The sequence below is a fragment of the Osmia bicornis genome, chromosome 6, assembly GCF_907164935.1.
Source record: "Osmia bicornis bicornis chromosome 6, iOsmBic2.1, whole genome shotgun sequence".
In the NCBI taxonomy this organism is placed as follows: Eukaryota; Metazoa; Arthropoda; class Insecta; order Hymenoptera; family Megachilidae; genus Osmia; species Osmia bicornis.
The window spans coordinates 4131712-4158162 of NC_060221.1; the positions used below are offsets into that span (position 1 = coordinate 4131712).

Genomic DNA, 26451 nt, shown 5'->3' on the forward strand with positions numbered 1-26451 from the left:
TACTATGATTTAACGAAAACAAATTGTTTAAAATAGTGAAAATTAAATTAATAATTGTAGAAGAGAAGCAATCGTGTGCAGTAAAATACAAATTGTTTCAATTTTGTTCTAATTTAAAACACATGTATTAAATTACTGCACGAAATTATTTAATAAAATGAAAAATTAATGATCCCTTTTGTGTTAATCGATAAAAAGAAATTTCTTTAATCTTTCCTTCCTTGACTTTGGTATCAATTAATTATTAAAAATGCTTACAACTAACAACGACTCAGCAAAAAAAGTGATAATAAATATTAACAATTGATTACAATAAATCAAAATGTTACCAATTCTTTATGAAATTGTTGCAAACCAATATCAAGTGTCATGACGTTGTTTCTATATCAACCAAATATCTGTAACAAATAAGAAATACAAATTTATGTAAATAAAATTTAAACAACAGCAATATAATTATGATTAACAAACGATCGAACTTTATAATTTATGAAAAACAGGTAAGCTATGCGTACCTATATACGACCGGTATGGAATGACGTTCCGAACACGTCTTATCAGCTCGACGTTCGCGAGCCAAATGGCGAGACCTCCCTACCCCACGAAGACCGATCGGTAACGCTCGGTACTGCTCGGAATCGTTCGGACCGGCAGGTTCGATGCCGAACAGATCTTACAATATTACGATGCCAAAAGAAGAACATTATTGAATTTTCACAATTTAAAACAGTAAATTATGAAAAACAGTACTAAAAACATTCAATAATGTTAAGGAAATTAACGATATGCAAGGGAAAACAATTCGGATTCTGCTGTTTTAATCTCATTGTAAATTCGCGGCCAGAGCAAAAATTTTCAACTCACGTATTTTTCGAGAAAACGCGGAATTAATGACATAAATCAAGAATCTGGACTTCTCTTCGGCTATTCTTTCTTTTTCTTTTACTTTTAACACTCGAAACACAATTTAATTCAATATTTGAAGACAATTTAATAACACTTGTTGCAGACACGTGCAAACGGACGAAGCTTCGAAGAGGAATGACGCACTACGCCACACTCCGCGCACCTTACCCTCCAACGATGAATCTGATTGGTCGAAATAAGAGGACGCCATAATGAAACGACCAATCATAGTCATTGATACAAATTTGAGATTGCATCGAAATAAGGGAAAAGTTCGTTGAAAATTATCGACGCCATGTTGAAATAAAGTCAAGATTCCTTTTTTTCAACTTGAAACACGAAAATGTAGGAAAGAAAGTAGAAAAAAATAGGATATTAATGGTATTTAATAAATTATCGTGATAAAAACAGAATAAATGAAGAATATATTATTTTAATTTGTATCTATATTGGCAGTATAGTCAAAAATAACGAAATCAATTATTGCAATTTATAACAATAAATTATGAGAAAAATGTATTAAAAACATGAAAAAATGTAATAATATTAAAGAAATTATTGATATAAAGGGAAAGTAATTCAGATTCAGTCTCATTCTGAATTCACGACAAGAGCAAAAAGATTTCACCTTAAGCATTTCTGAAGACCACGTGGAATTGATGTAAAAAAACATAAATCTTGACTTTTCTTCAACTTTGCCTTCTGTTTTTCGTACTTCTGATATTTAATATACCGTTTAATATAATATTGTAATAGGATTTAATCTCACTTTGTTATAAACGCGTGCACTCACAACGAAGTTGTGGAAGGAAGTGACGTAATTAGGCAGACCTGCGCACATCGCCGAGAACGACGATTCTGATTGGTCGAAATAGGACAACACCTATCTTAATTTAACTTTTATTTACTTATAATTATGTAATAAATAGAATTATTAATTTAATATATACATATAATATGCTTATATGAAAATCCATAGGTTTTTGTATATGCTAAAATGGATGATTTACAGATTGCTGAACTTTAATATATCGTTACATTGTAATTCTAATAAATAAAGAATACTTCATACATGAATATTAAATTGTATGCACAGAAAACAGAGTAAATTAATAAGTTAATTTATGTCAATTATTTTTATCATCGTGATAAAAATGTGCAATGTCACGATTATTCTGCGTACATGTATACATATATAATTTTTTTGTTCGGTGGATACATCATTGCTTATCAATGTAACTTCTCCAGCAGGTTTCGAATTATTTATCGAGCTCATTCCATCTGTATTTTATACTTTAAATATATTTACTATTATGATATACAGTTGTTTAAATCAAAGTGTGCGAAAATTTAGCCAGAATTTATCAAAAATGAATCTTAAACGATTGGAAGGAAAAGTAGCAGTTGTAACAGCATCAACACAAGGGTAAAATAACGTATTCAATGTGATTTATAATTAAGAGCAACAAATTATGCGTAATGTTTAAACTTAATTCATCTTTTACTTTTGTTCAGTATTGGTTTTTCAATAGCGAAACGTCTAGCTGAAGAAGGGGCCAAGGTAGTAATTAGCAGTCGTAAAGAATCAAATGTGATGAAAGCAGTAGAACGACTCAAATCTGAAGGATTACAAGTTTCTGGTACCACATGTCATGTTGGTAAAAAAGAAGATAGAGGAAAGCTTTTTGAAAATGCAAGTATCAACTTTAAGTATCTATAGATTAATATTTATAAATTTTGCTTTTTATCAAAATAAAACAAATGATTCATTCATATCATTACAGGTAGAAAAAGAATATGGTGGTTTAGATATTCTTGTATCAAATGCAGCTACAAATCCCAGTGTTTCAACGGTTCTTGATACTCCAGAAGAAGTATGGGACAAAATCTTTGATGTCAATGTCAAAAGTACATATCTTTTAATGCAAGAATCTTTACCACTTTTAAGAAAGAGTAAATCTCCTTCAATAATCATTGTATCTTCAATAAGTGCATATACCCCATTTAGTGTAAGTAATTTTTTTTCATTTTATTTTACAATAGCATTATTATATATATTATTCTTTAGTTACTAGGAGCATATGCTGTTAGTAAAACAACATTATTAGGAATTACTAAAGCAGCTGCTGCTGATCTTGCATCTGAAGGAATTCGTGTTAATTGCATAGCACCTGGTATAATAAAAACTAAATTCTCGCAAGCAGTAAGTGTTTATAAATATTTTTATGAATCATATATAAATATATAGTAACATATATCATATAATATGTTCATTGTTTACAGATTGTAGAAGGGGATGCAGGAGAAGCAAGTTTATCAATGATACCAATGCAAAGATTTGGTGAACCAAATGAAATAGCAGGTGTTGCTGCATTTTTAGCAAGTGATGATGCTTCATATGTTACTGGTGAAACTATTGTAGCTGCTGGTGGAATGCACTCCAGACTTTGAATATGTTTTATAAAGCTGTTGTGATATATTACAAATATTGTATTCAAAAATTGTTAATAAAACATTATATATATATTTTTTATTGATTGTTGTTTAATCTGAAATACCAACATAGCCTAAAACATTTCTATCAACCCGTACCGTGTATGCGCTGCCATCTGCAGTTATCTCAAGCATATCAAAATAAAATAAACGCGATAATCTGACATCCCTGTCAAAAACATTTCTCCCCGTGTGTATTCGTCAGCGCAGGTGCAGAAACAGTAGCTTGTGAACACTTTATGTTAAAAATGTTTAGAGGAAGATAGCATCGGACAATATGAATAAGAATATGAATTCACCATCCAAACTTACGGAGTTTGCTCCGTTAAGCCCCGAGGAAAGTCAACCAGTTGTGGCTTCCTTATTTTCAAAATTTTTTAGCTTCACTAGAAGTAAGTATTACTTTTCTTACTGTGCTTTAATTCTAATACTCATTTATAATACTTTTGTTATTCGTTTATTATTATTATTGTATACAGACATGGTAAATATCCTATATAAACATCTTTTCTTTAGGTTCACAAAATGTTGACGATTCTACAATTTCTTCTACTAACGAGGAGCAAAGCTCCTCTGATTCTGAGTCATGGAAGCAATCAGAAAGTACAGAAAAAACACCTGAAGATGATAGCTCAAGCATGATGAACTTTCCATTGGATACTCGCGAAGGCAGAAGTTTACCAAATGTTTTAAAACGCATTAGTAACATTGTAGCTTTAAAAAGCAATGTAAGAAATTTTCCTACGTATTATATGAACAATGTAAATTATTCAAATCAACTATATTATCAATTATGTTTAGAATTTACGTTCATACAAAGATTCTCAGTTAAGAAGTTATTGGATGCCGGATAATGTGAGCAAACAGTGTTACGAATGCGGTGAACGGTTTACAACATTTCGTAGAAGGCATCACTGTCGCGTTTGTGGTCAAATATTTTGTTCAAAATGTTGTTGCGATCAGATACCTGGAAAGATTATGGGATGCACTGGTATGGAAGCAATAGATGCATATTTATTATGGGTCATTTCTGTATGTTGTATTAAATAAATTTATATTACAGGAGATCTTAGAGTTTGTACGTATTGCTGTAAGGTAGTTTTATCTTATTTACAATCATCAGACATGAGGAGTGACCTATCAGCAGATTTAAAAGCGTTACAAGAAGATCTCCAAGTTAAATATGGAAGTGATTCACCGCCTATAACTCAGAAAAATGCAAATGAATCTGTAGAGGATGATACTTCAATTTGCAGGAAGCCAAGTGTTGGATACATGGAAGAAAAATATGCTATTGGACGGTATTGCTTTATACCTATTTCACATCCGACTGTTTAAATATGCGATTATTTTATAAATATACTTTTTAGGTCGGCAACTAGTTATCTGACATCCCAGGAACGGTCTATTGCTTTACAAAATTCCGCCTCTTTGAGAATGATTTATGAAGAGCTGTTTAGATCAAGTCAAGCAATTCTCCTACAGACGCACAGAATTAGACTGAAAAGTTATCACAACTGCTTTTTAGCTAATGAATTAGTGAACTGGATGATAGCACAAAACAAGGCAGCCACTCGGTATAAATGATTGGTATAAAAAATATACACCTATCAAAGAAAATATTAATACTTAATATTTTGCAGTGTGCAGGCTACTGCTATTGGGCAGGCATTATTAGAAGCAGGTTTCATTGAACCAGTAGTTACTGACAATGTATTTAGCGACACAGCGACTGTATTTAAACCAGTGAAATTGCAACATATACAAACTATGGATTTGTTGACTGAAACTCAGAACACATGTGATGCCCAAGAACCTGCATGGGTAAAGACAATTCCGCAACACGATTCAACCACTGGTATAATCTAATGCATTCATTTTACAACTTTATTTTCTAATATATACGAGATAATCTATTGCTGCATATAAATTTCAGATTCTGAAAGTGAAACAAAACCTTCAAATTCCATGCAACAAGGCACTGGACGTTTACCATCTTCTAGTTCAAGTTTCTATTTAGATTTAAACTTGGAAGCGTCCACTGTTACATTGAAAAGACCCACGTCGGAAGATTTAACGACAATTTCCGTAAATAGCAGTGATGGTGTAATCGAACAGAAAGAAATCACAGTAAAATCGCATAAATGTAATTTAAAAATTGCCGATGATCTTCTAAACGATACATTGCAAGTACAAGAATTTAAAGAAAAAGGTGGTTGGCACAAAGCAACAAATCTGAGAACTGTATTCGGAGAACTTCATGCTTATGAATGCTTAACGTAAGTATCGTACACAATAAAATAACATATATAGTCGTAATTAACGAGATATATAATTACAGATCAGCATACAAACAACACGAAGATTCATTAATCAAACAACTTCTTAATAAAGAAGGTTTATCGCAGAGCTGGTCGGAAGTGATACTTCCTATTGCTCATCAAATTATTGATCACGTTAGACCAGATTTAAATCATAATGTCGATGATTTAGATATTCGACAATATGTACAAATAAAGAAATGTCCAGGTGGAGGTAGAGATGATTGTGAAATTGTGTCTGGTGTAGTTTGTACGAAAAATGTTGCACACAGAGGAATGAACGCAATGATAGCTCATCCAAAAATTTTATTACTTCAGTGTGGACTTATGTATCAACGTGTAGAAGGGAAGCTACTAAGTTTGGAGCCGGTGATGTTACAAGTATGATAAAAATTATTTAACACATATTAGAAATGTCGATATTATCACTTTGTATCATAAAAAAAAATATTTAATTTAAAGGAGAACGAGTATTTAGGTCATACAGTGGCTAGAATTACTGCACTTGGTCCAGATGTTGTGCTCGTACATCGCTCTGTATCAAGATTAGCACAAGATAGACTTAGAGAATGTGGAGTAACGCTTGTTTTAAACGTAAAACTTAGCGTTCTCGAAAGGGTTGCACGGTGTACCGGTGCTAATATTGTGAACACTATCGATGCACATATAAGTGCTAGATACATGCTTGGTACATGTAAAAAATTCTATTTACGAAATTTTTCAAGCGAGAAAAGTGAGTAACGAAAGATCTGAATTTGTGTAAATTTTTAATTTTTAACCATCTAAATTTCTACCTTCCAGATGGTATCAAAACATTGATGTATTTTGAGGGATGTGCAAACCCACATCTAGGAGCTACAATCTTGTTGCGAGGTGGTTCTCAACCAGAATTAAAAAAAGTAAAGAACGTAACTTCGACGATGATATTTGCTGCTTATTCTTGGCGTCTTGAAAAATCATTTCTTATGGATGAATTTGCTAGACCACCATCGCCTAAAGATAATTCATTCTTAGATGAAACGTTAAACAAAGATACCGAAGATTTTGAAAAAATCAACAAAATAGTGCATACTAAAAGCAACGAAGTTAATGATTCATCGTCGACTCATAAAGAGTATACGGATAGTACAGAAATTTTGAAAGTAACAAAAATTCAGGAAGATTCTGAGAATATATCAAACGGTAAACAAAGTATAGAAATAGAGATTTCAGGTAATGAAAACGTACCAGTAAAAGATACAGTATCAGATCAGACTTGTACTGAAAATATATTAAATTCAAATTCTGTTAAACAAATATCTTCCATACTGTCTGAAGATGCTGATCCTTACGATACTTTGAAATTATTTAAGCCTAAAACGAAAACTTCTGTGATTTGTACAAAAAGTACAGAGGATAACGTAGCAAGTAACGCGTCGATCAATAACGATGGCCCAAATAATACTACTGGACTTGGAATAGATAGCAGCGAAGATCCAAATAGTACAATTGAATTGTTTGGAAGTAAAGCTAACGAGAAAAATAAAAATGCTAAAGAAGAATTTGAGAGATTGAGGATAAAAGATAAAGCTTCCTCGGAAGAGAAACGTATCTATGGAGAATCCATATGCGATCATAGCGATCCGTTGCATCAGTATTTAAACGAAGGCGACGAAGATGTCTTCAGTCAAACTAGTCCGAACGGTCAACATTTAAGCGTTGCCGATTTACCGCTATTAAACAAATTTAAGAAAGCACTTGAAGGAACTATATTAAGTGTTTCGCCTTATTTAAAATTTTCTGTGCCGTATTTGGAAACAGAGACAGGAAGGAACTGCGTGTTGCGAAGTTTCTTTCCAAGAGAAATCTTTTATTCTGTCCAATTCGTGGATAAAGTGAAAGAGATTAAAGCGACTAACATGTCGATAGAATCGAGAATAGAAAATCCATTATTGAAATTAAAATTAAAGCCTCAGCATCCGTTTGTTCAAGCGAGATTAACTACCGACGTTGATAGTCAAGAAGTACAAGCGTTATTAGCTAATTTTAGAGCATGTGGTAGTAGATTGTATCCAACGAATAACGTTTTATCCGACAAACAGCAGATTATAATGCAGTCTGAAATTAACGATCAAACTCCGGTATGGCCTGATTGTTTGGATCCTGCGAGCCATCAACGTTTATCCGTATTATTTTGCAGTTTTTTCCCATACCGGTAACGATACACCAGCGTTTTGTGTGAATCCATGGGTAGTCAATATGGATTTATATGGAAGGAACGACATTGCCCTGGGACGTTTTTTGGAACGATACTGTTTGACTTCTGAATACAAGTGTCCTGCTCAGGCATGTCGGGCACAAATTGCTCAGCATGTTCGGCGATTCGCCCACGACGGTGGATGCATACATATTAGCTTAAGCGAAATGAGCACCGAGCCTTTTTCTCAAGAGAACGCAAATCAAATATTAATGTGGAGCAAGTGTATGAAATGTAAAAGCGTCTCACCGGTGGTACCGATGTCAGACGACACTTGGTCTTTATCCTTTGCCAAATATCTAGAATTACGTTTCCATGGTAGTGCTTATACAAGACGTGGTACAGATAGTTGTCAACATTCGCTTCATCACGATCACTATCAATATTTTACAAAGAAAAATATGCTGGCCGTATTTAAGTACACAAGAATATCGCAATGGGAGATCTCTTTACCGCCTCCCTTGATAAATATCGTGTATGATCCGAAACAGCACGCCGATGTGATAGAAGAGATGAAGAGTATAGCGTTAAAAGGAGACGAAGTGTTCTCCTCAATACGAGAGAAACTGTTAACTTTACAAATTGATGCGGATAATTTGAATGCTGTGAAACAGCAGTTAACTAAAGATCAGCAATATTTCAAGAACAAAATTGAAGAGATTCAATTGAAACTGACATCTCCAACGTTGGAGAATAAAAAGCTTGAAGGTAAGGTATCTGAAAAACAGGTGCAAGCTTTGATGTTCAGAATAGAGGATGGAATTGTGATTTTGAAACGACTGATATCAGAGGTTGTGTTCAACTGGAACGCAAAGATATTGGAAATGTCTGTTAAAAAGAAGGACGAAAGACCACGACGTTTTACCGAACGATCTTTGACCGCTGGTAGCAATAGCATAATCGATACAGATGGGTATATAACCGAAGACACCGCGTCGGAATCGCAACTTGAAGATCTAAGTCCTATGTCAGCTGATTACAATGCTATCGATGCTATTGCAGCAGCGCAACACGATTTGCAGGGAATCGAAGGTTTAGAAAGCTCGGACAATGAAGTTCTGGAAAGTAATATTCCTGAAGAAATTGTTGTTCAGGGATCTCCAAAGATGCATCAAAGATCACACTCTGATGTGTTACCTGTTGCGTTAGACGATGTGCCGGATAAAAAGAAAAAGAAGAAAACGATTTTATCACAATTGTTACCATCGGTTTCTGTAGCTCAGCCAATAGCTAATCCATTGGGAAATTTAGAACACCACTTACTTCCACTTGGGTATGATTAATATAATTTTCATATTCTAATCAATAATTGCAGATGATCTAAAGATCATCAAAATAAACAGGGATATTTTTTTACAGGTCGGTTGTACCTATAGTGGTATACGAATCAGAGCCTTCATCTATAATTGCATATGCACTTGATTCACACGACTACAAACATGCATTGCACGAGTTGATGCGTTCAACAAAAGGGCCTGATCTAAATCCTAGTCCGTTGATTAAACGAAAATTTCCGGACAATAAGGAGAATTTTACTGATATAACACAATCAGGAGAATTTAAACGACCGTCCGTTCTATCATTTTTCCGTGGGAATAGTCCAAATTCTGCGACTCCTATAGATTCAGATAAAAGTGTTTCAACTGTGGATTCTAATATGCCAAATCCATCGACAGTTGCGGAGATCGATGAAGATAAGAAAACGGCGAAGCAACAGAACTACATTGAAGTACAATTCAATGACGCGACAACAAATTTTTACTGTAGAATATATTTTGCTGCACAATTTGCTGCTTTTAGAGAAAACGTTTTACCATGCGGAGAAGATGGTTTTACCAGAAGCATGAGCCGAAGCGTGCAGTGGGCTGCAAGGGGTGGAAAAAGTGGAAGCACGTTTTGTAAAAGTCGAGGTATTAAATTATTATATGAATATTGTAGGAGAGGGGAGAAAAATGCGTTTCGTCTTGGGAGCGTCTGTCAGACCCGGGGCTGAGAACAGACGATCCCTGCCCCAGACACCTATTATACCGCAATTCGAAACATTTAACATTTGAACTGCATGCTGGGCGACCGCCAGCGAGAACACTGATTATCTCGCCGCCACCTAGCGGTCCCCGGCCCGAACCAAAGGTGTCCGGGGAGGCGAAACCCTCTCTCCCTCCGCTAAAATTACACAAACTGCTAAATGTTAACTTTGCTAAAATATCTCTTTGTATAACAGACGACAGGTTCATCATAAAGGAGATGTCTCGACTAGAAATGCAAATATTTCTTGATTTTGCACCAAATTATTTCTCCTATATGGAAAAATGCCAACAAACTAAACAGCCAACGCTGTTGGGAAAGATAGTCGGCGTTTACAGAGTATCTTTTAAAAATAATACGACAAACGCAGCGCTTCGCACTAGTGTTCTAGTGATGGAAAATTTATTTTATAAAAGAACAATAACAGACAAGTTTGATTTGAAAGGATCGGTGAGGAATCGGCTTGTTAATCCTGAGGATACATGTCACGAAGGAGAACTGGTATTATTGGATGAAAACTTATTGAACAGTAGGTACAACATTGATGCTGATTTGTGCGCAAATTCTTTTCCCCCGTTCTAAAAACGAGATACATTTTCAGTGAGCTGTGATTCGCCGCTCTATATCAGATCACATTCCAAAGCAGTTTTAAACAGAGCCATCGAACAGGACACAAAATTCCTGGCTGATAATTCTGTGATGGATTACTCTTTATTAGTAGGTTTGGAACCAAACTCGGACGAGCTCGTTCTAGGCATAATAGGTAAGTTATGGAATTATATATTTCAGTATGGAATGTCAAATGAATTATTGCAATTGCAGACTATATACGAACGTTCACTTGGGACAAGAAATTAGAAACAATGGTAAAGAAATCAGGCATATTAGGTGGCCAGGGAAAGTTACCAACGATAATATCACCGGAAGAATATCGTGCACGTTTCATAGCTGCTATGCATCGATATTTCTTACCGGTACCAGATAGATGGTCTGGTTTAGGTAGAGGTGTAGAAACATCATGAAAGACATGATTTTTAGTAGTGAGATTTTCAATTTTTTCCACAAATATTATATACTAAATATATTGTACATATATTTTCTATGCAACTGACACAAATGTAACAAGCAATGTTGCATATAAACATGTGATGTGTATTAATATTGTAGGGAATTATTAGTGCTTTGTTACATTTTTGTAATGAAACAAAAGAAGAAGTGATGAAATGGAAGTTACCATTATCGTAACGAAAGGACTCGTTGTACAGTTTTAGTTTTTTCATCATTTCTGTAACTATATAACGTTTACATTACATCATTTGTATTTGTATTCATTAGCTCATCGATTATTGTATTACATGTACATAATAAGTTTGTATTAAAAGTTCATAAGCAAGTCTCTCTTCAAGTTCGATGTACAAAGGGCGTGAATGAGAGTCACATGAAATTATATAAAAGTCTATGAAAGCACCATTATTTATGTTTTATTTAGAATTATGTACATGAACGTTATTTATTATTATTGATAGTCAAATAAACAATAATAATAATAATAAGAGCTTTAACATAATAATATTTTCATGATAGTTTAGATCAGTGTTCCGGAATTTGTATTCGAATTCAAAAACAGAATATCGCGTTATGCTTATTGTAATTTCAATAAGTCGTTTACCTTTCAATTTTACATTCATGAGAACAAAGTATAATGTATCAAGTATATTTCGTGGTAAATAAATTACGGAACACTAGTCTATACGATACAAACAAAAAAATGATATTAAAGCGTATACCTTACTAAAAAAAAAAAACATTTTGTCATATCGATTTTTATATGACATTATTTCTGATCATATTTACATAAATGAACGCACAATGAAGTTGCAGCGAAACTCAAATATCTGAACTATTTCATCTTTAAAAATTATATCGATCATAACGTTTCTCACATTTGTCAAGATTATAATTCTAACCGTCCTTAAACTTAACAAGTTACATCCTGAAATTTTCCCGATCCCGGACTATCTTACCGCTCGCTACATCACTGTATACCAGATACAAAACACTACCTCGTGGACTCGAAAAATCTTTTATTAATTTTCGAAAACAATTATCCGAAACAAAATGACGATTTATAGAGACAAATCGTATCAACTATCGATTCGAGTCTATTCACGAGGTATGGCCAAGACTTCAACGCCATATTTCATGAATATTGTTTGTATCCGGAATTCTAGCGTGAATTATAACCCTGGATACCAATGGCAAGACGCCAGTATATTTAAAGAACAACGGGAAATTGACCTCAGTGATGTAAGATGTACTTGTCATCTCTTTCTAATTTCTATGCTCAAAACTTTTAGCTCAAACGAATCAGCATAATTAAAACAACTATCACAATAAAACATGAACCGCGGGAAAGCGGTCTATGCAACGCTAGGGATACGGAAGGGAACCATCGTCGTTGATGATCGTTTCCTACACAAATTCCCAGACGCTGTGACAACACTACCAAAATTAGAAATTGCTTTTTAACTTTACTTACGAAAATCACGCAGAATTGGGATTATCTTCGACTTCTATGACAACTGTGATAATGTTCGAGTTCATTAACGACGACCCACTCGCGTACACTCGCTACGACTCAAGATTCTGGGAGAATCTGGGGAAATTTACGTCTGCTGTCAACAGACTAAAGACCGAACTAGGGGCACTTTGGCCTTGCTATAGATATTATAAAATAAATTTTCAAATTCCTCGCAAGTGTTGCCATTTCATGGAAACAAGCGTTTGGTGCTGGCACGTTTACGCAAGTCCAATTTGCGTCATTCCCTAGGGGTGCCCCAGAAAAAAAAAACACCACTGCAAGTAAGAAATCTGCACATTGTGACTAGTTAATTAAACTTTAAATATAACTTTTTAGACAATGAAATTTCTTTTATCCATTTCAACTAATTACAAGTCATAGATGTATCGCAAAATTAAATACGCTGTCGTAGGAAATAAATTGTTTATGTGAAAATGAAGCTAAACTTTAGTGATGCATTATTGATCGCTATACTATAATAATGATTAAATGAAACACATTTTTATTATATATATATATATATATACTGTCCTGATAAATTACACGAGCTGCCGTATAAGATTTTTTTTTTTGTGAAACAGTATGAAATATGTATCTATTCATATTCCTATTTGTAAATTCAATTGACAATGAAACAGCTCATCTAAACGTAGCTCCACTGCTTGATTTTTTCCTGTAGAAAAAAATAACCTACACTGGATATTACCTGAGCAAGTAATTTCTCTGTAGAAAGGATTTTTGAAATGTATAGTTATTCGAATAACATTACATAAATACTTATGTAGACATTGCATAATCAGTAAATTTCTTTTTACATATTTTTACACAACAATTCATTGTAATTCCGCATTTATTATAATTAGCCTCGTATTTTCATTCATCGCTCGTTTCGTTCGAGGATGAATAATAAATTTTGTTTTCCCAACAAAACAATACCGACAAACTCAGATTTCTACGTAAATCTCTCTCTTTCTCGATCAAGCTCAATCGTTTCCCAAAAAAGCCAAGTGACTCGCGGTCAAGTAAAATCGAAATTCATTTCATAATGTTCATCATTTAGCTATGAGGAAAGAAAGAAAAAATAAATGAGAAACTAGTGTTCTTGGCTGAGCGCTTATCCAGTGCTGGCAATTTTTTTTGTACTATGATGTGGAAGCGATATTCAATTTTTCATTGACTTCCGCGATTCACGGACCGCACACACGTTTCCTATTTAGCCGCGAGTCTGTAGATCGAGAAACAACAAGGAAGATACCCGGGACGGTGGAGGAGGCTTCTCGCTACTCATTTACATCAAGCGGCATTCTGGACGCATACTAATTTTATAAGCGCTAAGGAGTATCGCTGTCTTTCATAATCATAGGAACTACCGTCCCAACAGCACATTTATAAAGGAGAGAAAAAAAAAAATAAGAAATAGTCTTTGTATAACCTCAGCTGTCTTCCTCTCACTCCCTCTATCGTTTTCACGCATAACCTCTGACCTGTATTATCCGACGGAAGAAGAGAGTATTCGAGAGGTTCGACAGGCTAGATCCATGATCGACGTTCGGTTCGATATCGATATACCATCAAAGAATAACGAGAATAAACAATCGAGGGTCGTATCCGGCTATTCTAGAGATCCACGTATACCGTGTGTGATTCAATTAATGATTGGATCTCTAAACAGAGATTGTTTCTTCTACACGGGCGCTAAATAAATCTGGGTGTTTTTTTTTCTCCGCGCACGTTTTTTTCAGGAAAATCCATGCGTCCTTCTAGGGATGAGAGAATACACGAGGCCCGCGAATATCGAATAATAACCGGTCGCGGCGCACAGTGTACAACCCTGGGAGCAATTCGATCGTTTAAACCATGCCTCCTGTTTCAAACACCGTTTACGTGCATCTTGTGCGACCTCGGGATCTTGAGCACGGGCCGCCGAATAACCAGTTTCTTTTATCTCTGTGGCTCTCCTAGCCCTAATTGTTGACTTTGCGTTTGCTGTTGCGCGTTCCCAGTCACGCTACACCGTCCCCCATGGTGTTGCGCCGCGGTCCCCGTCTGCATCGAATTCTGATGCAATCCATTTTGGCTCGGCGACATTCCTGTAATAGCAGAACGAATTTCTTGTTTATACCGACGTAATCCCTTTCATTCTGCTGTGACGAACGACGATAAACTACATCCTAGTTGCTCTTCTTCTTTGATAACATTTTGCAAGCGTTAGTGGTTTTCAAGCATCCATGCGATACAGTTGCATCATGGGAAGGCGTAAGGGAAAGGTGATTTTCTTTCTTCGTGCATCGAACTGGAGGTGTCGTTTATTGATTATCGATATCTAATTGATGCAAAATTGATGATATCGTTAAGCCTAATAAGCATGATTTTATAAAGGCTAACGACTGAATTTTTACGGTGTACAGAAAAATTGGAGGCATGGATAAGGATAGAAATGGTCCCTGATACAATTAAAAATAATAATTGTTAATGTTAGAGTTTATTTCAAACTGGTTAAAGGTGCATTCTGGCGTGACGAAACATCAGGTAACATACTGAAAGGGGGTATAAAATTGTACGCTATATATACCCTGAACAAAGAACGAGGAGGAGCGGGAGAAGGCTTTGCGTCCAATCATATTGCTCTGGCCGCGCATGCGCACTCGATACGGTTATACTCAATGAATGGAATATTAAAAATCAAATATTTGAAAGTAATTATTATCATTTTCCTATTCTTATTTTCATTAAAATTATTCGATCAATTAGAAGAAAATCGCTTTTTGAAATTGAAAACATTGAATTGTTATTAGTATTTAATAAAGTAATCAGAATTCATGAATACGTGATACAGGCATCCAAGCGTTAAAACACATTTAAATACTTAGAACTTGATACACTCGGCTCAAGTAAAACAGCTCACATAAAAATGATGATAGTAAAATGGGACTTACCCGAAGGAGTTTTGTCGCCCGCAGACATTTTCGAGAAGGCTAAAAGCGCGTCAGGAAAATTTGGTGGGGTGGCTGGTGTATTACACGGCGTTATCTAGAAGAAGAAAAAAGAGAATATTCTTTATAAATTCTGGTAACATATCATCGAGGTATTTGACTTATAGATTTGTTTGTTTACGTCCCTATGCATTGCGTGCAAGATTATTTAGGTCGTGACTAGGGCGCATGACTGTATTCTAGTCGTAAACATAGATTCTTTCTTTAAAAATCGATAAGTTAAATAATTTTCTTTTACACGCTGGATTTGGCGTGTAAGGGCAAAAGCAAACCATATTTCGTGCTCCATTCATCTAATTCAAGCAGTTAACTGTCCTAGACCGATTAAAGAGACTTTATCGTCTTAGAGTTACGTCCGTTTTCCTGTTTGTATTTCGGATACACGAAGAGACCAAGACATTGGTCTCCTATGTTAAGCTAAAAATAACGAACGAACGTTTTACGTAAGCTGTGTAACGAAGCGATAGAAATCTATGGTAAAGGTGGGTGAAAAGAGAGGAACAAAAGTAAGCTTTCTGCGAGCGAGAGAACTCGCGTCGGTTGTTAAGGTCGTCGAACCTTCCGGTTCTGAATGCGATGTCGGTGTACCAGGTGGACAGAACGTAACAATGTGTAAGATGCACGTGTGCTGACAGCCGACTATGATTGCATAAATAAACAGAGAGAAATGCAAACAGAATATCCTTCATCCTTGTACAATAAATAGAGGGTCATATTGACCCAGCTTCAGAAGTTAGACATATAAAATGTGAAGTTCCTGTTTTATGTAAATTGATATATCATAACTTTCAGTAATTTATTAAAACAGATTAATAGATTTTTGTGAAAATAAATTCCTTAAGGTGTATACTTTTTTTATCCCTCCTTAGGCATGCACCCTTAAATAAAAATGGCTTAAAAAGTCCAGAATTTCACATTCGAATTTGAACGTTGTCGTTAGTCCAGTGTCGGATAGAGATTTGGCACACGGCTTATCGGAATGCCGCCGACCGAGAATAGTAACACGCCTAGCAACTATCTGTCCACAGTGGTTCTCTGCCTTTCATAATGTTTCGAAGTTCGCTAACTGAAGTATATACGGACCGAAGAGAACGCTCGCAGCCAATGTAAAGAGATACAACCAGCGATCGTAGATAAGATATCATTGACTTGTCAATAAAATTGGTTTTATGAATAATATTCTCATGATATCAGCAGGGAAAATAAAATCGACTGATATGTACACCTGGCTACAATGTAGATTTCCTTCAGTTAAATAAAACCTAAAGTACTGTCTTCGTCTAACAAGAAGTCCTATGAGAATTTGAAAATCACGCGATCTGATTGGTCGCGCCCCACCACAGCTCACGCGTACTTTCGGTCGTGACGTATGATTGGTCGAAGCGGTCACGTGTCGCTAATAGGATGATATAAAAGCAGGAGGTCGGTCAATGTGTGCGTAGTACCCCTTCGTACTCTCTACCGTCTAGCAAGACTTCTTGCGAGCGGAGGATAGTACTCCTTCCCTCAAATACTGAAGGAGCTCCTCCCTTGCGACGCCATTTTCCCTAGGTACGGAAGTCTACTTTGCTCGCCACTGTACATTCTTCAATAAAATTTTGGTACAATTTTAATCATCGTTATGGACTGTTCATAAATTTGTCTTGTACAAGAAAACCAATTTATCATGTACAAGACAGAAAAAAAATTCTTTTGAGACTGTCAGCAGAAAAAAATACGCACACATGAAAAAAGTGTTCGAGCCTGAAGTGGCAGAAGCTAAGAAAGGAACTCATTCTGCTGAATCAACATGGTCATGCCACGTAGTTTTACGAGCCTTTTAATTAATCCGAACGGTTCGTTATTATACAAACGCCCGGAAACAGACTGTGAAATTAATACAATTCTTCTTTGGTAAATGAATCGACGATCGCGTTAAATAAAACACCTGCGCGAATACGATTTCTAGTAAATGAATACGTGTTTAGTAACACGGCAACAGTATTACAATCGATAAAATTATCGCGATTCTAATACTCGGCTTGCATGAAATTAACCAATTAAAATTTGATACGCAATATTGCAGCGCGCACGAGTAATTATATTGAACTTTATAAAATTCAATCACTATGTAAATTGTTTAATGAATGATGGAATCATGAAGGTTAAAAAATAACCGCTCCAATAATAAAGATTGTTTACAGAAGAAGTGACTTTGTTTAATCTATCAATGAAGTAGCATCGAATGATGAAGATATTAAAAATCAACGGTATCAACTTCCTGATATTCTTATCAAAATCTTACACAACAATTCGATATAATTACACATCTGTATAGTTTGTATTTCATAAAAGTGATAACAAAGGCGTGGATCGTAGTAAAATTTTGTTTAGCCAGTAAATAAAATTATGTATTAATGCTCAAAGTGAACATTAATTGGATTTGAATTTTTAAATTCAAGTTAATTTAACAGTATTTTATTACAGAACAAGCTAAGAATTTAAGCAGTTCACTTTCACAAAAATAAACAAAACAAAGATTTTATTATCACGTATATCTAACTCGTCTTCCTATCTGACTCGTAATTTTTCAAAATGATGTAACCATAATCTGGCCTGCATTATTTACGATTGTTGACACAACTATCCCTATATAGATAACAATATTTTCTTTTTTTTTTCACTAACAGTATACTTATTTCGTGATTTGCATTATCTTTAGTGTTAACAAATATCAAATGAAAGGAGTGATTTATTGAAGAAATTTTCATTTCTATATTGACAATATAATTAACGATACTATATTGTTCTAAAAATAGTTTAATGTATGCGGTAGAAATTTTAAGCTGAAAGATAAAGAGCTTAATGAAAGGTTAATCGGGGTTAATTACGATGTGATGTCGCGATGCGATATAATAACAACGACGAATATATTGCATGTTAATTGAAAATAATCCAACATATGTGACACGAAATATATTAAATATTTCAAGGAAAACAGTTTGTTTATATTCGAGGATTTAGTCGACGATATAAAAAATACGATATATTTACATTCCACTCAAATTAATCGAGGAAAAAAAAAATCAGAGATAGGATATCGAGTGATGATATTTTGATAAAAATATTGAAATTTTTTATATTTTCAGAGTGAAAGGCAATAAAGAATATGGAAAAGATGGAACAGAAATGATACAAAAATAATTGCAATTTAATTAACGCTGTGTTAATAGAAATCTAATTTTTATTTATTTTTTATTTATCAGAATCTTGATAAAATCGACTGAAAAGAAAGTTGTTTAAGAACAGATAAGGTTGATAATCAGACTCGATATTTCCTGTTTTCTGATAATAAAATCAAAATTGCAACTTTAATATTTTCAATTTTCTATCCTTATTTTCAGGACTTTCGATATCATGATAGGATCACACCATCGTCACGTGTGATGATAATTTTTAATTCGGCTCCATTTCCTGTTGTACGCAACACTGTGCAATTAAAATGTATATCAGTCGTTTAATCAAGCCAGAAACATAATTAGTTGTTTTTATTAGTCATCCATCGGATGATATAAAGTTCCTATATCCCCAGTCTGCATTTGCAACGAGGATCAACATGTTTTACCAAGCATGGTATATTAACAAAGACAAGTGAGAAATTTCTATTTAATAACTTTCTGTATTACGTTGGAATGATGTAATCTCCGTAAGCGATATTTAATCTTACATGAAACCACTTAATCGTGAATATGTTAAGTGATTCAGTTATTTCATGCTCGAACTATTAAATAGGTGTTTAGCCGCTCGGGTGCAGAGTAATTTTTTGTTTTATCACTAGAGTACAAGGTAACGGGGTAGGTATTAAGTCTGAAATATTTATATCGAAAAATTTTTCATTTTAAAAGATTTTGCTATATCTAGAATTCTGAAACTAAGTTTCCCTATATAGATACCTATATTTTTGCACTATACTTCCTTGCTGGGGGGAAAAGTTTAAGAAAATTCCCTAGAGACCCTTAGGAACTTGAAGCCCAGCTAATTAAATTTATTTTTTTGGTAAAAATTCAAGTTCCAATTCGACTGGGAATATGAATTTCAATTTTGAAATATGTATATATACTTCCCTCTCGTCTGTAGATTATAACTTACAATAACATTCAGTCTGTTTATTTAGACACCAGTAGCCTCGCGTACAGATCTATTTATAATCTGTACTTCTGAAACGTCTCAACTATTTGGCACCGCGATCATTCTTTTATCTTTCCAACTTAGTAATAAACATTTTCAAACATTGTCAATGTAAAAACAAGAATGAGTAATTGTTATTCACTCGCGCGGTATCTTTTCAATTAACGATAAATTAACATTTCAACGAACTTTTGGTAACGAAACATGTTCTGCCGATAAACATATTGTTGCCTCGTCGATGCAATAACAATAACACGAAAAATGAATAAAAATCCTGTATTTGTTATTCAAAAAAATGTTACGTTATTGAAAATCAGCGTCGACGTACAATGTTTTTCTTTTCCTTGTTTGTAAAGAAAGGAAAAGAATAAGCGTGAACCAGTTAACGCCAGAAAGCACGGTGAATTGTCGCATATTAAAATCACCTTGACCTTAATTCAGAGGTTTCTTTCTTCATATCCTGTTTCAAATATAAATCACTATTTTCAGTTTCCCGCTTCAAGTGCATCACCCGTGTATCATTGAATCACCGTGATTCATTTTAACCCGTTACGTCTGTTCTTGCGAAATTCGTTTATGATCATAAACTCCCTAACATTATCATCGTGCAACATTATTTATTTATTTTTTCATTACAACATTGATAACGCTGCTTGCTTAAATCTGTACAAGGGTATGATGCAGCAATGTGTACCTTAGACGGTCTGACGTTTATTTGATACCGATAACTCGATACCACAGATTTTTCAAGAGAATCTTCAATCTAACACGCTGCGTTAACGTAATCGCACCAAGCCTGAGTGTTTTTATTCATGATAAACAGTTACTTACAGTGAACGCAAAAAGTTTTCAAAGTACTGTCCTCCGCCGATGAGAAGTCCCATTGAAAATACCGCGATCTGATTGGTCGCGCCCCACCCCAGCTCACGCGTACTTTACGTCGCGACGCGTGATTGGTCGAAGCGGTCACGTGTTCTAATTAGGCTCGTATATAAGTAAGGGGTTATTCAATGTGTGCGTAGTAAAGGGGTATCCTCTTTTACCCCTGTACCGTCTCGCGAGATTACATATGAGCGGAGGACAGTACAAATAGTAATTAATATTAAATAACGTACTGAAAGATTTAAACGTAAGAAGCTCAAGGTGAAAAATAATAAACTGTTTGAAAAGAGAGGAGATTCTGTAAAAGGTCAGGCAACGGAATTGATTTTCTCTCCTACCTTGACTCTGATGTCACTAGAGCACACTAAAGGCTGTTTTCGTTTAGATCGTATCAACGGACCAAACGCTTCATTTACATAATATGGATGATTTTATATGCTTCTATAAACTCAATTTATTAACACGTTGTCCGTCATAGGGTAAAAATAGCTGCATCTACAGTCGATGAAAAAAATTATGGCTCAATAAAATAATTAATTGAGCTTTAGATTACGTGTATATTTTTCTAAATTCTACCTCTCTTATTATTGATTTATTATTTTTGAAAGTTTAAGGAAATATGAATTTCTTGTAAGTAACTTTTGCGACTCACTGTATGCAGGTGTGAATACAAGAACGATTCGATACGAACAGTATTCAAGACTTGCGATAAGCTTTATTTGAACTACCGATAATCTTTGTCAAAAACGTAACAAGTCGACTTACTTGGCCGAAATGTGTACCAGGTCCTTGCGCGCAAGGAGGTATCGCTGCTTCTTGGAAGAAAATACTGAGGGCAGTCTGGAAATTAAAAAAACTGGGATTAGCTAATTGTAAGCCAAATGGAACAATTTGTATCTTGCCACTTGATCTATTTTAAATATTTTACAACGCACAAAACAAATCAGCGCTTTTCGCAGAAAATATAAATTTCATTTATCAATAATTGAACCATAAAATTACTACTATGACATTCTATCAACAGATGAATAGTAATTAACGACCGTGTTCCTTTCATAAGATCGTGTTACAAGGTGAAACACGATTCAATAGTATATCGTTACCATTGAAAATATGCTGAAATCTATGCAAATTCATCGGAATTTCAATGGATCGATCGATCAATGGTTACACGTGCGAAATTTGTTTCCCTGACGAAAACTGTTATGGTTATTTCACGCCAAGTATAACACAGAGTGTAAGAAAGACTTATTATTTAAAAGTTAACGCGAGGGAAACACGTTAAGCGTCTCGCCCTTTATAAATATGGAAATATTGATAAAAAAAATAGTACGACGACGTTGATGGGCATCTGCTTGAATAACTTCATCCTCCACGAAGCATCCGCTCTTATTTCTCGTTCAACAAAGCTTTAGCATTCTTTTCACAGTTTATAATTTTCAAATGTATAAAGGGAAGTTTTATTATAATCTTTTGATAGAAGCATATCGAGGCAATTAATAGAAGTTAATCAACCCTATATCGGAAGTAGAAGCAATTTCATAAATAAAATATAAAATTGTAATCCATATCCACCAATCGCGAGAAGTTCCGTGTGAATACGCAATCTGATTGGTCGCGCTCCTACCTCGACTCTTACGCACTTTCAGTCGTGACGTGTGATTGGTCGAAGCGGTCACGTGTGCCAATTAGGCGCGTATAAAAGTACGGGGTCAGTCGATGTGTGCGTAGTACCCCCGCGTGCCTCTGTGCAGTCACATGAGACTTCTTATGAGCGGAGGACAAATACTTTTATAGAAGACTGTACGTGAAACAATGTTACTTTGAACGTTGCTCGCGTGTCGGACAGTAGCTAAAGATATTAGCACACGTAGAAACTTTAGTGACTTTCTTAGCACGATGTTGAAATATTTAACTGCAGAGACAGGCATAAGCATTGGCTCGATACTTTGTTGCTACAATATGAACCGCAGTTCAACTGCAATGCACTAGATTCTTGTCTTACCCTGTCCGCCATGATACCCAATTAACGAGGGGCCATTCTACGCTAAATCGATCAGGGATTTTGTTCGAAACGAGATGTAGTACACGTGAAATTAGGAATAGGGTTTAAGTCATTGTTTAACAATGAACGTACGTATAGTTCAATTAGTATAACAAGCATAGCGATAAGAATCTTGCTGATTGTCTTAATACAAGGCAATCGAGACCGATGTGCTCGTGGAAAGCTTCCACACACAACACAAACCGTGATCGTTTTATCGAATAATCAAATATTTCAACTGTTTGTTATCAACGATATTCGGTACCTTTTTTAGAAATTAAATGAAACCAATGTGGATATACTTGAAATGTAGAACTCGTACTGCTGGAAATGGGGAACAACAGTTTCGAAGAAAATTAAATGAGACACGATCGAAGTCTCTAGGAATACCTGATTGTTTTTCTCGGAAATGACATTAAAAAGCTCCGGTAAGAATGTCGCGTGTACGCGTGAATCGAGCACGAATTGTGTGCAAATTTTTCGTAGAAATTGGGTCGATGGTTAAAAGTCGTTGCGCATACGAAGCCATTGATCTGCGGTCGTAAACTTTCGCGCCGATCGCCTAAAGCATCAATTAAAAACGCGCGCCTTTATGTTTCCCGTCACGCTATTTACAAACAAAACATACCGCGGGTCTAGATCAATTTAATACTAAAATAAGAAATATCCATTTGAAATAATATTACTTTCCCTTATTCGATACGAATTATTTCCTGAAACAACGCGATACAATTGCATTTCAAAAATCAATCCCATTGACCTGCGCGGACATCCCTGAAACGTCGCCGTTTCTGATTGGTCCTAAATTCGCGCCAGAAGTGCACAATTGCGGAGCGCTTTCGGCGCGTTATTTGAACGGTCTATCGAACCAACTATCGATGTAAAAATTTATCGCTGCTTTGTTTTATAACAAAAAACAATTGAAAGTAAAATTTACACGTAAATACGTAACGATATCAGCCGTGAAACTGTTCAGCTCGCGAACTTCGAAAGAAACGTAAATGCGTCGACTAAATTATCGTGGTCCAGCAGAGTTCTTGCTGACCTTCGTCGAATAGAAACGAAGGTACTGGCCTGTTAACGATGAGAAACACTGACGGCGACAAAAACAGAACAGATGGACTTTGCCAGATGTCACCACAATGGGATCGTCGTAATCTTGCCGCTTCTCTAGCTTGGAAGTTGATCTCTGAACAGGATCTTCGATAACAATGGCATGTCTCAATGATCGGTGTTACGATAACGATAACAATGCTCCTGTTACTATTTTTGATTGGTAACTATGCAATTAGATCCAAACGTAATGGATTCCCATCGAATATTATCGTATCATCCCATTAGGTCGCGTTACTTTTTCTTTTCAACAAAAGATTTTTACTTTCCAACTATTTCATTGTTAAACTGTATGAGAATATGATCAAAGAGGTAAGGGTTAACTAGTTTGCAATATCGAGAGATGTTATACGCTCATTGGATAATCTCGTGAAAGCACCTCCTGGTATTGTGTATTTATACCGGTGGAGGGGCACCAGACGGAGAGGGAGAGACTGGAAAGGTACCGGAATAACGTACACAGAGACTTGCCAGTAGTCATTAGAACCTATGTCGTAATCTGTTGTTAAACACATTAGCAGCCGAGCCAGAGAAAGTTTTCAGACCGAATTCAACGAACGGACTGAATTTTCATCTCCCTTTGCTTCTCCGCGTTCTACCGTGATAACACGACTCTCCCCTTATTTCGAGTTTTATTTAAGGTTAGAATTTCAACGATGGCCGGCCACGAGGGTCACCGGCAACCGGCTTCCATTATAAACAATTACAAACTGTTGATCTTTTCTGACATCTTTTAACAATGAAACAATTTTAACAATTACTGTATGATACAGGGTTTTTACTTTTTAAATGATGCAATTGAAATGGCATGCCATATCCTGATTTGTTTGAATTACAATGTATCGCATTGTTCCAAGAGACTGCCCTACCCGACCGTCCCTGTTCTAACCTCACATTGCGATCGTGTACGGCCTGTAGTAAACGTAGCGCATAATAGCCAATTTCATCTCGCCGTCTATCATTTAGCTGTTATAGATCAATTTAATGCTGGTCGCTGGATAAACATATATGCTCCGAGTTAAAATTGTACCTTTTCTCATTGAAGCTATTGGAATGGTATTTCCCTGCTCTATTTCCTCTTTAAATACGCCACCGTCAGAAATATGTAAACCTTTCACAAAAGAAGAGCCGGATAATACTAATAAATAATAGCTGAATGGCGGAATATTGATACTCCCCGTGTATTGTATATCAGAGAAATACGAACTTCATTGATTTCGCGTAGCGGTGGAAGAAAAAATGAAGTTACAGCATATTTCTAACCTTATCCGTAATCGTTTCTTTATATTTAAATTGATCAATATAGATGATTGAAAATTTGCCGCTCACCGGTATGCGTGTTCGTGCATCAACAAAATCTGTTTACATCGCGTATGGTAATCAATAAATGACCCGTTCTATTTTATAACGTAATTTACAATTTTAATCAACAACCGAACCTTCTTCTAATCGAATGCTGAGACACGGCTCCTGTTCCCTGCCGAATGACGCGTATAAGGTCGTTAGTAACTCACGACTTTGCCATATGTCGAACGAGCTAAATGTAATCTAATTTACATGTAACGAAGAATGATTTTAGTAGAACGATTCTTCGTTAATCGATAGACTTGGAAACCTTCTACCGAAAAGATAATTATTGTCCACGATTGACGCACGTGATGTCAACATTGTCCTTAACTGTTATTAGCCAAGTCTGTTTGCAGAGCGTGTTTGAAGAAATCGGTTATAATATAGACGCGTGACCCTATTTTAAGACGGCGTAACTTTACGCAGGACGAATGCACGCTTTAACCGACGTTAGTGAATAAAAGCCAAGTCTAAAACTAAGATTTCTAGCTTAATACAATTATAAATACGTATACGAAAACAAACGGCAACTCGCATAGCGTATATGTACTACGATAGAATCTTGATTGTATACAAACATTCCCACACGTAACAACAATAACGAACAAAACCTCTTAGCAACATCGTACGATTTTTATGAATGGACTTCATCCTGTGTGGTAGTAAATGTGTCGACTGGGTCATCAACAGTCACGAATCGTAATCGCTAATCGAATTTTAATGCAAACATTCGTGATAACCGATGGAGGAATACCGATCGGGCGGATCGAAACGAGTTTTATTTTACGTTTAATCCGTACGGATACGTTGTACTTTACGGTTAAAACAACGATAGTATCGTTCGAGCGGTCGGCCATTTTCGCTTCCTTTGTTTACGTAGAAAGTATCGAGCCGCGACCGGGCATAAGTATAGTGAAGTTCTCAATGTTTGGTGGAAAAAAGATGCGGAAAGTTATTCTCTTACCTCGAACTGCCAATGCGCCGCTTGTAGCAACTGTTTCGCTTGCTCCCTGGCACAACCTGCAGCCAACACGAACTGATTGATCATCACCTGTTCGCGAAGGGTGTCCATTTTTTTTTCGTCACGTTTTAACGAGAAAGGCGAAAACACCGGAAGAAACTAGGCCGCACGAGACTCGGGTACCTCACGATCTTTCGTATCACTGGTCTCCAATAATATTGTAAGTTTTCGTTTAGACGCGAGTGCGGCCAACGAGTGGCGACCAGACTCTTGTTTTGAAAACTAAACTCATCGCCGACTGTTGACGGCCACTGCGGGACGCGGAACGTAAGGGACGCAGATGCTGTGACGTCGCCACGAGCTATTCACGACCGAGCGTGCT

At 35.6% G+C, this 26451-nt stretch overlaps 3 protein-coding genes across 4 annotated transcripts; 2 read left to right on the top strand and 1 right to left on the bottom strand.

The window, feature by feature from the left end:
• Nucleotides 1-1979: 1979 nt before the first annotated feature.
• Nucleotides 1980-3439, top strand: LOC114874471 (dehydrogenase/reductase SDR family member 4). Its single transcript, XM_029183762.2, has 5 exons — nucleotides 1980-2332; nucleotides 2422-2599; nucleotides 2691-2915; nucleotides 2975-3109; nucleotides 3190-3439. Exons 1-5 carry the CDS (start codon nucleotides 2220-2222, stop codon nucleotides 3355-3357), a joined length of 819 nt encoding a protein of 272 aa, XP_029039595.1. The 5' UTR covers nucleotides 1980-2219; the 3' UTR covers nucleotides 3358-3439.
• A 76-nt stretch (nucleotides 3440-3515) lies between these two features.
• Nucleotides 3516-11454, top strand: LOC114874533 (1-phosphatidylinositol 3-phosphate 5-kinase). Its single transcript, XM_029183893.2, is given in 15 exon segments — nucleotides 3516-3791; nucleotides 3916-4127; nucleotides 4201-4390; nucleotides 4463-4700; nucleotides 4770-4976; nucleotides 5043-5257; nucleotides 5336-5678; nucleotides 5741-6101; nucleotides 6183-6453; nucleotides 6522-7900; nucleotides 7902-9229; nucleotides 9316-9866; nucleotides 10178-10510; nucleotides 10583-10744; nucleotides 10804-11454. Coding segments are annotated over 15 exon segments (6105 nt in total). The 5' UTR covers nucleotides 3516-3676; the 3' UTR covers nucleotides 11004-11454.
• Nucleotides 11455-13336: 1882 nt separating this feature from the next.
• Nucleotides 13337-26360, bottom strand: LOC114874539 (UBA-like domain-containing protein 2). Of its 2 annotated transcripts, XM_029183904.2 has the most exons (4): nucleotides 26073-26354; nucleotides 21370-21444; nucleotides 15499-15592; nucleotides 13337-14652 (listed from the first exon to the last, which is right to left on the bottom strand). In XM_029183904.2, the coding sequence occupies exons 1-4, from the start codon at nucleotides 26178-26180 to the stop codon at nucleotides 14504-14506; spliced, it is 426 nt and encodes a 141-aa protein (XP_029039737.1). In that variant the 5' UTR covers nucleotides 26181-26354; the 3' UTR covers nucleotides 13337-14503. The 2 variants fall into 2 exon arrangements, with proteins under 2 accessions (XP_029039737.1, XP_029039738.1); XM_029183905.2 differs by lacking the exon at nucleotides 21370-21444 and having other exon boundaries at nucleotides 26073-26360.
• Between the last annotated feature and the right edge of the window lie 91 nt (nucleotides 26361-26451).

What these genes read in the sequence shown, in the direction of transcription:
- LOC114874539 (XM_029183904.2), bottom strand. Translation starts at nt 26,180, where the DNA reads ATGGACACCCTTCGCGAACAGGTGATGATCAATCAGTTCGTGTTGGCT. An exon ending in CTGGTACACATTTCGGCCAA is followed by an intron (nt 15,593 to 21,369) that starts GTAAGTCGACTT and finishes TTCTTCTTCTAG; the next exon opens with ATAACGCCGTGTAATACACC. An exon ending in GGGCGACAAAACTCCTTCGG is followed by an intron (nt 14,653 to 15,498) that starts GTAAGTCCCATT and finishes CTGCTATTACAG; the next exon opens with GAATGTCGCCGAGCCAAAAT.
- LOC114874471 (XM_029183762.2), top strand. Translation starts at nt 2,220, where the DNA reads ATGATATACAGTTGTTTAAATCAAAGTGTGCGAAAATTTAGCCAGAAT. An exon ending in GTAACAGCATCAACACAAGG is followed by an intron (nt 2,333 to 2,421) that starts GTAAAATAACGT and finishes ACTTTTGTTCAG; the next exon opens with TATTGGTTTTTCAATAGCGA. An exon ending in AAACTAAATTCTCGCAAGCA is followed by an intron (nt 3,110 to 3,189) that starts GTAAGTGTTTAT and finishes CATTGTTTACAG; the next exon opens with ATTGTAGAAGGGGATGCAGG.